At 48.8% G+C, this 13,648-nt stretch overlaps 1 protein-coding gene across 2 annotated transcripts in view; it reads right to left on the bottom strand.

The window, feature by feature from the left end:
* Window positions 1-13,648, bottom strand: part of LOC138504373 (tropomodulin-3-like) — a 419,121-nt gene that overhangs the window by 165,477 nt on the left and 239,996 nt on the right. For both annotated transcript variants that reach the window (XM_069624833.1, XM_069624832.1), the window contains exon 5: window positions 9,330-9,416. In XM_069624833.1, the coding sequence (XP_069480934.1) occupies window positions 9,330-9,416 (87 nt within the window). The remainder of the gene's footprint in view (window positions 1-9,329; window positions 9,417-13,648) is intronic.

The raw sequence follows: 13,648 nt of genomic DNA, 5'->3' as shown, positions 1-13,648 counted from the left end.
TACAGGCGGCAATCCACCTAGATATAGTTGCCCTAGGTGCCCGTTTGCCTTGAGGGTTTCCCGAAAGTCACAAAAAGTTAAGAACTTCTAATCTCAGAAGTCCTATCCAGGTAGAACTTGAGAGCTCTTCGGACATCAAGACAGTGTAGAACCCTCTCCGCCTTAGAGACGGGGTTCAGAAAAAAAGACAGGTAGGGAAATCGATTGATTCAAATGGAATTCGGTCACCACCTTCGGCAGAAAAGCCGGATTAGTTCGAAGGACTACCTTGTCCTTGTGAAAGACCAAGAAATGATGCTCCACCGACAATGCCTGGAGCTCACTCACTCTCCTTGCCGAGGTGACGGCGACCAAAAAGGACACTTTCCAAGACAAGTATTGAGGTCCACATTAGCCATTGGCTCAAAGGGTTTATGGCACAGCGCCGTCAGGACAACATTCAGGTCCCATGGCGGGTGCGGATTACGACCTGGAGGGTAAAGGCGTGTTAACCAGCAAAATGCCTCTTTACCACTGGGTTAGCCAGAGTACGAACACTGATCCGTAGAGAGATGAGCAGAGACCGCTAACAGGTAAGTCCTGCATGACAGAACATGAACCCCTGACTCTGCTAGGGAGGACAAAGGACTAACACCACGTCAACCGTGGCCCCCCCCCTTAGATCCAATTTCTTCTCTAGACACCAATGACAGAACCTGAGCCATTTACTCTTGTACTGAGATCTGGTCGAAGGTTTTCTGGCTGCCTGGATAATGCGCATGTTATCCGCAGACAAATTCAGGTGCTCTAAAGACCTGAATTCAGACACCAAGCCGCCAAGCTGAGCGATTGTGGGGAGGGGTGCCACAGCTGCTGCTCCCCCTGGTGGAGAAGATCGGGAGTTACCGGTAACCTGATCGTCGGATAAACTGACAGGTGTTGGAGTTCTGAGAACCAAAATGTCGGGGGGAAGTTCTGCCGGGGTCGGCCGGGCCGTCCGCAGACCTCCGGGCAGGGAGGCCCCAACTCCTCCCGTATATCCCAAAAGAGATAGAGTATGAGACACACGCAAGAAGCAAGGTGACTCTGCTGTTTATTAAACAAAAACGGCAGGGATGGGTCAAGGATCGTACGCGTCCGTCCTGACACACAATCGTGGGGCTCGCAGGCCCTTTTTACCTTAGTATGACGCGCTACTTGCGTCACCTTGGAAAGTTAGCAAAAAACCTATCGCCACTCTTAATTGGTTGCTCGAGTGGTAGGGTTAGTATAGCATACGTATAGAGAACAGTGTTAGTGGTCAAGGGTTAGTCAGGTGATATATCTGGGTTGTCCCTACAATAAGATACATGAGAATTGTTACATGAAGACCCCTGATGATTGGTTAAGGTTAATGGCGTCAGTGATAAGAGCCCCATGCTCTGATTGGTGCGCTTGCGAGCCTCCCAGTCTGGGATCATCGCTGTTCCCAGCTCTCGGTGCACCTGTATTGCAACAATGTTTCACTATGAGTACGTGCAGACAATGTGAGGACTTATTCATAAGCTGGAAGGCCGACTACTCCCACTGTCGCAGATGTCCATTGAGCCTTTTAATTGTATCTGCCTGTGTCTTGTAACGAGGGATCCAGACGCCTTTTCTGGCCTTGGCATCCTGTCAGGTTCGGCTTGGTCACGTGAGGTGGGACCGTGTTTGAGGCAGAATTCTGCACAATTAATATTGTTTTTCCACTGTGTGCCTGGTTTAATTTGCAGGTGTGACTGACGTTGGTGTGCGGCGTGCGAGGTTGCAACATCGAGCCCTTGATTGTCTGCTTTCGGAATGTGGGTTTGCAACATTGCGACCTTGGCCGTCTGCTTTCGCCGGGCTAATTCTGCAGGATCAGCAACCTGACTCTTGTTCTTTTAACGTCCATGGAAGCTCTTGCTTGCGGCCTACTTAGGCCTGGTGTATAGGTGGAACCGTTTGGTGCACAGGCGCTTTAGGTTATAGTATCATATTGTCTTATCCCCAGTATCGTGTCTTCGTTATATTTCTCATTATGGCACCTGGTTTTAGGAGAAGCGTAAGCAAGCTCTTTAGATGGTTCATGATGTGTCTTGCGTTTCTGCATTTTGAGAGCCTATGTGGAAAATAATAAAGATGCACGTCCGTGAGTATGTCTGTCGCCTACGTCATAGCACTGAGTATATTCTTCGTGTAGATTGGTGCGGGAGTGTCCGGTGTGTATATTTGCACATGTGTGCTGACCGTTGGCTAGGTCGTCATGACATCTCGAACGACGTGTAGATTTTAGTCTAGTTGATCCGTGCCGCAGGTGTCGGCATGGACCGGGCGGGCTGCTGGGCAGGCAGATGGACACATCCGTATGTTCCTGTACCAGGGCATTTGGTCGTCTGGTAGATGGGCAAACTCTTCTCGTGGCGGGTGCCTGGGCCGTGATCCTTTAGGCCAAGCGCGAGAGGGGAAGGGCGGGAGCCTGGTCTTCCATTCTCCCACTTCAAAAACCTGGCCGGCCACCACAGGGCTATCAGTAGAAGAGAACAGTTCACAGAGTTCTTCAACTTCCAAATTGCCCGGTAAACTAGAGGCAGAGGCGGGAAGGCGTAAGCTCTCATGTTGTGCCATGGAATCTCTAGAGCATCCCCCAGAGAGGATGCTCCCAGCCCCCCTCTGGAGGCATACAGAGGAAGCTTCTTTTTGGTCGCGAAGAGGTCCACCTGCGGTCTGCCCCAGCGCGAGAAAATCCCTGAGGACCTCTGCTTTCAACTCCCACTCGTAGCTGACCACTGTCCGCTGGCTGAGGGCTGAGGGCATCTGCTGTGACATTCAGCTGGCCCGGTATGTGCACTGCAAGCAGCCAGACACCATGAAGCACGGCCCACTCCCAAATCTGGATGGACAGGTCCACGAGAAGGGGGGGGGGGGGACTTTGTTCCCCCCGCTTGTTGATGTAATACATTGACACCACATTGTCCGTTCTTATGCGGACCACTCGGTTGGCAATGACCGGTCTGAACGCCAAGAAATCGACAGAAGCTCCAAATGGTTTATGTGCAGGAGCTTGTCCTGAGGCGACCAGAGGTCCGAGACCTGAAGGAGATCTAACGTCGCACCCCACCCTAGGAGGGAGGAGTCCATCACCATAGGGACCGGGTCCTGAAACCCCGCGCCCCCCCGACAGATTGCTGAGAGATGACCACCAGTCCAGGTCTACTCTCATGGAATCCGGAATCATTATCCGCATGGAGTCTGGGTCTACTGCCTGACGCCATGAATTTCCGAAGGGCCATCTGGGTCTGTCTCATTTTGAGACGAGCAAGAGGAAGAGCCAGCACACACGAGGCCATGAGGCCCAGAAGCCTCTGGAACCACCAGGCTGACATGCTCTCCGACTGCGCAAACATCTGACACGTGGCCAACAGATCCGCCATTCTGTCCCCGGTCAGGTATACTCTGCAGTCGATCGTGTTCCAACGAAAACCCAGAAAAATCAGGTCCCGAGAGACCGTCATGGAGGATTTCCGCCAGTTCACCGACAGCCCAAGATGGAACAGGAGCTGAAGGAGAGACTGGAGGTTGCCCGCTGCCGCCAGCGGACAAGGGCTGCGTAGAAGCCAATCGTCCAAATAAGGATACAAATGGATACCCTGAAGACGAAGATAGGCCGCAATCACCGACATCTTCGTGAAGACATGCGGCGCCGAACTGAGGCCAAAAGGAAGCACCCGAAACTGGAAGTGCTCCCCTCCCAAAGAGAAACGGAGGTACCTCCTGTGTGGAGCCCAAATCAGGATATGCATGTACGCATCCTGAAGGTCCACCACGCTGAGCCAATCGCCCGCCTGCAACGAGGAGCGAATCTGGCCGGGCGTTATCATCTTGAATTTCTCTTGGGGTAAGGAACGATTAAACTGGGAAAGGTCTAGGATGGTGCGCAGGCCAGCCTGGTTGGGTTTGGGCACCGTAAACAGCCGGGAGTAGAAGCCCTCCCCTCGCTCCTCAAGGGGAACGGGTTCCACAGCTCTGAGGAGCAGAAGTTTCTGAACCTCGGCCTTGAGGGAGGGTGAGCCCGACAGCTGAAAAGGAGGGTTGAGGAGTGGGGTAGGGGGTAAAGGTAAGCGGAAGCCCGCCCGAGCGACTGACAAGATCCATCTGTCTTCTGTGATGGTCTGCCACGCCTCCCAATGAGACACGATGCGTCCTCCCACCGGGGTCTCGTGCGAGCACGGAAAAACCTCATTTGGCAGGTTTATCGGTGGCGGTGCCACCTGAACCTGATGAGGAGGCTGAGGAGCGGGAGAAATACCGCGTATGCTGTTGTCTACGGCGGTCATTTCCCGCAGGAGTGTCCACTCTGCGCTATTTGCGGTCGAGGAAGCCCCTGAAACCAGAAGAAGGTCGACTCTGCGATAACGGTCTGAGGTTTGAAAGGAGCTTTAACCAGAACAGACAATGATTTAGCCGTCTGAGTGCTATCCTTGGTTTTGGTGAGCTCTACATCAGTAGAAGAATGAAAAAGCTCCTTACCATCGAATGGAAGGTCCAAAACTTTGTCTTGCACTTCCTTTGAAAACTTGGTGGCATGCAACCACGCTTGCCTCGAGGTATCAACCCCGAGCCGAGGTGTCTACGTGATGAGCTGCAGGCTCCAGGAGATCCTGGGCCAAGACCCTGGCATCGGAAAGGCCACCTCTGAAATCTTCCAACTTCTCGACTGGAATATACTCCTCAAACTCCGACAGACCTTTCCACATCCGCATGTTAGCTCCCGCCAAAATCAATTCGGCATTGGCCTGCCTGAGTTGCAAAGCCGAATTGGCAAAGATTTTCCTCCCTAGGGAGTCCAGGAGCTTGTCCTCCTTTCCCAAGACCTGAGTAGCCGTCGCGGAAGAGGATGCTGCAGGTCTGGACTGCAACGTGGCCGCAGCCACCACTGTGGAGGAGGGAGGCGGACAAGACGGCAAGGCCACTTCCTCCGAAGAGTGCAGCCTGTACCTCGCGTCAATCTTTTTATTGACGAAAAGTCCTGAGTGTGGCTTCTCCCAGACTCTTCGGACCTCAGCCAAAACATCCTTCTGCATTAAAAGGCTGGTACGCTCCAAAGGAGACAGGGTGAACGCCCCAGAAAGCACGCCCTTCTGTGGAGCAGGTGCCTCGGGAACCGGGACATCTAAGAAATTCATCATGTCCAGTACCCGGTCATGAAAAGCTCTAACAGAGCGGGGGAGGTCCTCGTTGTCCTGCTCGCCTTGAGGGTCATCCGACAGGTCAGGATCCTGCTGAACCGTGTCAGGCACTGCCTTGTCCACTGGGGACAACAGTGGCAAAGGTGGAAGAGCAGGGGCAGGCACCACAGGCAAAGGAGGCATTGGCGGAACCACCAGAGGAACGGGTGCACCCGGAGGCGCTGGTGGACACATTTCCTTAAAAAGCCCTTTGAAATACTCCCTCATGGGTCGGTGCGCATAAGCGCTTGAAATTTACCGAAAAAAGTGTCCTCAGGAGATTGCTTCGGAACCTGAGGAGGCCTCTCATGAGGTGGGCAATTCCAGGGACGTAACGGAGAAGGGTGCCACACCGGGCCCTCCGCCGACGTATCCACATAAATCAAAGGGGCCGCCCCTGCAGGCACGAAACATTGTGCGGAAGAGGCATCCGGGCGTTCCAATCATAAACGGGCCGGTAAGGATACGCACAAGTGACCTTATGTTCACCCAAGGGACCAAACCCTACACAAGAGGCCGATGGCGTAGTTGTAGGGGTAGTATCCAAAATGGCCGCCGTGGTCGTAGCAGGAACGGCCGCCATTTTGTCTTCATCTGAGGGGAACTGCGGCACGTGAGGTGGTGAGGCAGGGGTCCCCGTCGATGGATCAGGAGTCTTAATTTTAGCCTTAACATAAGGGACCTCAGCAGAGCTGGTACTATGAGGCCTGTAATGTTTCTGCGACATACCAACCACCAACTGAGCCTTCGAAGGAAGGACCTCGGCACTGCCGGTAAAAGAAGAACCTTGCTTCTTTGCCCCCTCAACAGATCTGGTATCACCACAAGAGCGGGAACGGTGAGAAACCGCTTTCACCAACAGGGCCCTGACCGGCCCCTCAGAACTGCTGGTAGCCTTAACCTCTGTACGAGGGACCTCGGGCCTAGGCCCGGTAATAGCCTTATCGGCACGGGCCTCAAACATCCAGTAAACGCAAGCCCAACCAAGGCCTCGGGCGCACCCCGCTCTTATTTTTAAGGGAAGCCGAAAGAGGCCTCAGAGCAAGCTCCGGTACCCTGTGACTCAGCAGTACTGGGTCTACACACAGCCCCCACATGAGGGGCCTCGGAAGTTACTCCGGTGTATACAGGACCCTTACGGAGACCCTCGGAGAAAACTCTGGTAGAATAATTAGGCCCGACAGGCACCTCAGGGCGAACCCCGGTGACAGAGCGATCAACGCCCCTCCCGGCCCGAGAGGAACCCGGGAAGGTATCCCCCGGCCGGGGTGCTCTGAAAACGAAAGAACTTACCGGGCGTTTCTTCTTCTCGTCGATGAACACCTGCAAATGAGATGGAGGAGCGCGTCGGAATACCTCCTCCCACCGTTCCAACCGACGTTGAAGAGCCCGGACCGAAAGGGAGTCACAGTAAAAACAGGAGTCCCAGCGGTGTTCCGGACCCAAACACTCAAAAGAAAGAGGAGGGGGATCCGCCCTTGCGAAGCGACGATGACACGAAGAGCAGTCGGGAAAGTCTAATTTAAAAGACAGACTATGACGAACGCTAGCGAGAGCCAGAGAGGAAAACAGGGAAGAAAATCTTCCGAGGATGCAAGTGCGTCCGGCCCCGATCGAGCAGAGAAAAGGACTGAGGGGCGATGCGCAGGGCGGAGCCAAGGTGGGCGGAGTTACGGCCGCGTGCCGGGCCCCGCGCAGGAAAGAGGAAGGACACATTTTTGGAAAAATCTGGATGCTTTTTACAAAGTGCTCCGGTCCCGTCCCACAGGACGGAGAGATGTCCCATAAGTATGGAGGAAAGGGGACGGGACGTAGGAGTACTGTAGTTCTCTTAAGGTTAGCCAGGGAAAGCTAAAAGGACAGCCACTAGGGCAACCCAGTAACAATAGGCACTTATTGCCAAAACGTTGTCAAAAGAGGATAACTTTTAAAAGACAGTATGGAGAGCCTTAAAAATAACACCCATAAAAAGAGTAAAAGATTCTGTGAGTGTGGAAAAAGTCTCCCACTGAGGTATAAGGAAAAATAATCCACCAGTAAAAGCGAAAAGTTCTGGGTTTGACAAATCAGGAAGATTTATCATGGCTATGATAATCTTACCCAACACCCTCCTGCCTCCTTAGAATGAGCCTGGCTGCTCGCCATTCTACCAAACCTTTGTATGGCTCAGGCCTAAACTAAAAGGTTTCATCCTGTTCACCTAAGGTGGGCTTTTCAAAGTTCTGTCACAAACAGCAACTTATGTAAAAACAACCGACCTCATCTGCCTTCAAGCTAAAATGTTTCCCTTGCCTCCAATCTGCCTCTGTACTGCACTCTCTCTGCACTTCATCCATCATGGTCACATCCCTAACAGATGGCCATACCGCCTAAGTCGAATGCCAATTGTCCTTCATCTATGCAGGTCAACCCATGTATTGCCACGGTGACTGTTCCATTTACTCACCCTCCACAACCTGGTCAGACTGTCACTCAAACTCACCCCATTATAAGAGGCTCAGTTCAAAGTCGAATCTCATTTTTTGTATGTTCTTTTGTGATAAAAAGAACATTGCTCTTCCCTGTATTAGGAATATAAAAAAAACAAAAATAATTCCGTTAGTTTATATGTGCACTCACTTTTCTCCTTGTCCCAACCCCCCCCCCCCCTTATTGCCAATGAATTTGGCTACATGCTTCTTCCTTTTCACACTTCCTCAGACAACAAGGGCGTCTCACTTAGTGTTACTGGTCCTGCACCTGAAGGGAATGTCCACCACGTTTCTGCCTGGTTTTCTTTTTTTCTCCTCCAACTAGGGATAAGTCTACCTTGCTTATCCTCCTGTTCTTTACCAGTGTCTGTCTCCATCTTCACTTTGTGGTTCTCTCTCCGCCCTCCAACCCCCAGTCTAGTCCTCTTTTCTTAACTTTCTTTGCACTCTACCACCTTCAAGGTTTCATTCGACAGACCTGTGCCATGCAATTTCTCGTTATTGCCCTCCTCCAACCATTTATGTTTTTTCCTTCTCCTTGATATTCTCTTCCTTCTCAAAACTGCTACCTCTGCCTCCTCGATCTACACCTTCCTTCAACTCTTTCCGCACCGCTTTCTCCACCTGAGCCTTCAGGTCTCTGCACCCCTGGCTCTCCAAGACCTGTTGCTTCGCTACTCCAAACACCCACTATCACATTCCCCTGGCTTTTAAAGTGTCCCATATCCTCCCATGGAATGAGTGGTTATCTATGAGCTGCACGTGTGATAAGTAATTGTTCTTTACTTGGTATAGGCCAAGCGGTAAAGACTTGTGTGCGTTAAACAATTTCCCATTCCGCAACACATACCATGTTCGTAATAGGCTTGTTGGCCACCTTTGAAGTCTCACGCACATGAGCAGTGGGGTCAGTAATTGCTCTGCCAACATTAACAAAATCTCCTCGAGAACTCGACACAGCAATTCCTAATCGCTCACTAGCAATACCCAGCTGACATGGGCCGGGTGGCTGTCTTTGCCTCACGTATGGAATGATTTAAAGGGCCAGGAGTAGGGCCAATGTGAAGGTCCCCTTCCCCAGACCTCCTGGTGGTAGTTTTGTGGGAAGGGGCACAGCAGACAATTCGTATAACCACTCCCAAGCACCACTGATCTCCAAAACCACACTCTGGCCCAAACGTGGAGCTTTGTCAGAATGTGCTTTTAAAAAAATGCATTTGTTAATGTTTTGTGGAAAGATTATGAAAGGCCCCAATGGAAATCTCTGGCAATTCAACCATTGTATACATACTTCTTGATAAGTTTCTTCAAAAAATTAGGAATTACTTGGTTATGCTCTCGGAACATACACTCCTACATTTAACATTGAATTACTTCAATTAAATCACCTACATTTACTAGCAATTTATCGACAACGTCAAGATTTACAGTTTCATTCAAAGTTCACTATATTGTTCGAATCTTTTGGCTCAGAGTGAAGCCATGAATTCCTCCCTTTCTAGTAAAGGTTTGGGAGGATCATTTTTCTTAATCTTCATTCTCCACACATAACATTCTCAAATAAAATGCAATAGGGAAGGTTCACATGTGCGATAACTGGTGAAACAATCTAAACACATTCTTCGATGCAAATTCAGGTATCAATACTCACCAGAATAGTCTCTGCTGATGCCATTACTGCTGCTGACCGAGCCGGAAAACTGCGTGTTAGCTAATAAATTATGCATTCCAAGAATAGCTGCGAAAAAAAAAAGATTTATGCAACATTAGTCAGTAAAATATGAAACTACACACATTGCAGGTAGGAGACGAGTAATTATGTTTCAAAGAAGTCATGTGTTGCTATTGATTTCACCATCCCAGCTATGCCCACCCTCTCGCCTCCAATGTAGACTGTCTAGCGCATTTTAAAACATGGTACCGTTTTTTTTTTTTTATTTAAGTAAAATACATTTAATTTTGCCTCTTTGCTTGCAAGGTTAAAAAGAAAAAAAGAATTAAATGAAATTTATTTCTACAAAATAACAGTCACTATGCCACTAGCAATCAAAATGCACCGCTATGAAAGGCCACCGTTAGGCAAATTCTATTACCTTAAAATTAAACACAATGAACACATTACAACATCTATAGGTCAGAAATAATTACTGCAAAACAAAATGGTAAACCAAGGCAAAATGGAATAGAATATTAATCTTACCATTTTAATTTGAATACTGTCGCATGGGACAAGAGTTAACTGATCAGACATAAGAAAACCCAACATTAAAGTTTTTTTATTATTATTAGGGAATCTTCATACTGTGGGGGCAAAATAATGAACGGAGGAAGAACAAAGTAAGTGAAATGTCAAGGTTAGTTCAGTGGCCAGGACGGATTAAATGTTAAGACAAAGAAAAAAGTTTGAAAATGCTCCTGTCCAGGCTCAGGTGGTTCCTGGGGTTCCCTTTTCTGGCGACTTTTGCAACAAGAGTCTTCGATCAAAGTCTCTGCATTCAGACCGTGTCTTCGTCCGGGATCTTCTGCAATTCTAGGTGAGCACTGGTTTCGCTTTGACGTCTCCCTTTCTTTTTCATGTCTTTTGTGATCTCCTCCCATTTGTCGGTTGTCTTTCTCCGAAATCCCCACTGGCTACATTTACATCCAATGTCCATCTTTGTGAGAGCTCTATTGGTCATTATGGATTTTTATCAATTTTACCCAGAGCACTTTGGATTCATCATTTCTAATTTGATACACCTCTGGGCGCTGATCAGTGGGTCATGTACATACAATTTTAAGCTTGCAACATTAATAGTTTTGCCACAATCAGTATTTTAGTGTATCTTTGGTTCCTTATGCAGTAAAAACTCCTACCACATCTTCAACTGTCTAGCATGATTTCAGATTTATAAGTTTGTATTTTTCACTTGTCTACCTATTTTGGCTGTCATGTTAAATGTCAAAGTTCTGGAGGCAAAAACAAGTAATTTCCATTAAAAATCCAGTCCACGTTTTGTTTTCTTGCTTCCCAAAGTGAGAAGATGGCCAGTCCTTTGAAGTTCACTGAACCGCCCCCCAACATCCTGCTCCTCCTTGCAGAGGCCAATTCTCAGCATGTCCTTTGTTCTTTGGTCAGTCAGCAGACTAATGTCTAATGCAGCCCCTTTGGGTGACTTGCTGGTATTTTGCGTGACCCATTAACAGCCATTAACCTTCCTGTTCTCAAGGGAGAGTCAACCGGAGATGTCAGTTTTCCCAGGCCAGGCCCGGTCAGATCAGGATTCACATGTGGATTGGCTTCAGACTGGGCTCTTGGACATTAAAATCTTTTCATTTCACATATAAAATATAAGTACAGAGTATAAAGGATTTAACCATTTTAAAAGAATTAGCCCTTCACCAACATACTTGAAATAGTGGATTTTGCAACTTTTCAGGACAAAGAAATACATTTAAGCCAAGTTTTATAGCCAATTTCTTTAGGCAGCTGTCAGGCTGTGATGCCTGGATTCCTCCGACTGCCTGGATTTTCCCTTGATTCCAGCACACTTTCAATAATTCACTGGGGAACATAACTGAATTTAGCGCCAAAACAGCACTTTGATAAACTGTATTTATGGGCATTTTCGAATTCTAGCCATTCTGTTGGCTTGTTTCCTGGGACAGATGACAGCAGTGAATCCTGCTTTTACGCCACTGTGCCGGTGTATTTTGCAGGGCATGCAGCTCTTCTGGTGGGTTATGAACTCTGCGCAATTTTGCAGACTTAGTGCGCACAGGGGTTATTGCCTATCTTCTTGGCAATTTCCTTTCCCCATTTGCAAAGGGGTGCAGTGTGGCTCCACACTCCTTACACCAAAATGGCTGCCAGGTCATTTTATTTTTTGCACTGCAGCAGCTGGTGGTTACTGCATACATGGATACCATCTTAATGGGATTTCCTGCCTTCCCTGCAGACGATTCTGGCATATGCAGACACTGCGGGAATGGCCCTCTTCTCTGTCCGGTCGGGCTTCCTGATGGTCCATTCTATCTCAGCGCTTCTTGGCACTGAAATCTCTGCTGTGCAGGTATCTGGGTGAATGTGTGCATGCTGTGGCAAACTAGGAGTCAGACTAAGTGGGGACATATTCAGGATGTTTTATTTAAATAGAAAAAAAAACGCTCATCTGCCCTACTGCTACAGGAGAATTCCCTACCTATCAAACAATGTGAGAGTGTTCCTGCCTCCTGCACCCTCCCCCATGCCCTTATCATTTCCACTTATGGCCCACAGTTGGATTTACCCCCCCCCCCCAGCTCACACGCTTCATGTGCCATTTAACATCCTGGCATGCAGGGGAGCGTGTGTGAGGTCCCCTTGCCCTCCTCCCCCTCCACCCCCCATTTCCAGCATGGCATTCCTCGCAGCGTTCTGGTTGTCGTGCAGTGGTTTTTCTTATTATTCTATCCCTAAGGTATGGGGGGGCTGCATTGTTTAGGCATTTGAATGTTAGTGTGACAATTTTGAAGGTGACCCTATTGCTAATGTTTAGCCAGTTGTATTTTCTCCGCACATTTGAGATGTGCTCTCTAGCTGGGAGGTTCAGGGCCTTCTGAGCGTGTTTTGTAGGGTTTGAAGTTTATTGATGTATTTATTTGTGCCTGCATAAAGTGCATTGCAGTAATCCAGTTTTGAGAGGATTAGTGCATTGGCTAGGATAATGCAGCTCGCTGGTGAGAGGAAGGGTCTGCATGGTTTAATAAGTTTACTGGTATAGGCTGTAGATGAGGCCAGGGAGTTCACTTGTTTCCTTAGGGACAAAGTGGAGTCCAAATAGAAACCAAGGGTTCTCAACTCTTTGGCGACGGGGATTATATTGCCATCGATATTGAAGGAGCTGTAGTTGGAATCAAGTTTTTTTAGGTTGTTGGGTGAGCCTAGAATGAGGATCTCTGTTTTTTCATCATTCAGGCAGAGGCAATGGGTTGCCATCTATGCCTGAATGAGGGTGTACATTTTGTTTACTAAAGCTGTATCCGTAGTGAAATTGCCCGAAAGGGGGATGAGGATCTGGGTGTCGTCTGCATAATTTGTGTAGGTGACACCCAGTCTGTCCAATTTGTCGAATAGAGGTGTAGTAAAGATATTATACGTCGTTGGTGAGACACAAGAGCCCTGTGGGACTCCACATGTTGTCTGAATAGGGTCTGCAGAGTCTAAGGTCGAGAAGACTCGCATGCTTCTGTTGTCGAGGAAGGATTGGATCCAGGCTATGGCTTCACTTGAGACGTGGGTGGCTGACGCTAGGTGTTGGCAGAGTACTGCATGGTCCACTAGGTCAAAAGCCGCCGGCAGATCAAGGATGAGTAGCATAGCTGTGTTTCCTTTATCGTTGAGCTCGTCAATTTGGGCTTTGAGATCTATAAGGGCGGTCTCAGTGCCGTGTTGCGGTCTGAAGCCCGATTGACAGGTGCCGAGGAGTTGGTCTCTAGGTATTTTTGGATTTGGAGATAGGCCACTGTCAATTATCTTCAGGAGGAAAGGGACAGTAGTGATGGGCCTATAGTTGGTGGGGATGGAGGGGTCTAAGGTTTGTTTTTTAAGCAGGGGGAGAACCCAGGACTCTTTTAAACTACTTGGGACTGTGCTAGATGAGAAGGAAGCATTGATGAGTTTGGTGACGAAGGGGGCAAGGTCTCTAGCGGCATCCTTGATTATCTGGGCAGTAATCGCCTTTGCAATTGGATGGTTTTAGTGAGGCAATGATTTTTTCAGTTTCATGTGTGGATACTTTAGAGAATTTGAAGGGTGTTCGGCTAGGTTTGAGCGTGGGTGTGGGCGTGCTGGGAATTTCACTAAGAGGGAGCGAGGCTTTTTTATAGCAATTTTTGTTTGTAGTGTTTTTACTTTATTAGCGAGGGCATTTTGGATATTTGTACACCATTGCTTGTCTTTGGGTACGTTATCAGGTGGTGATATGGGGGATTCAAGTTCTCGCAAGATTG

Source organism: Ambystoma mexicanum, chromosome 11, assembly GCF_040938575.1.
Source record: "Ambystoma mexicanum isolate Mex_15411 chromosome 11, UKY_AmexF1_1, whole genome shotgun sequence".
NCBI lineage: Eukaryota > Metazoa > Chordata > Amphibia > Caudata > Ambystomatidae > Ambystoma > Ambystoma mexicanum.
This window is presented reverse-complemented; position numbering and strand designations above follow the sequence as displayed.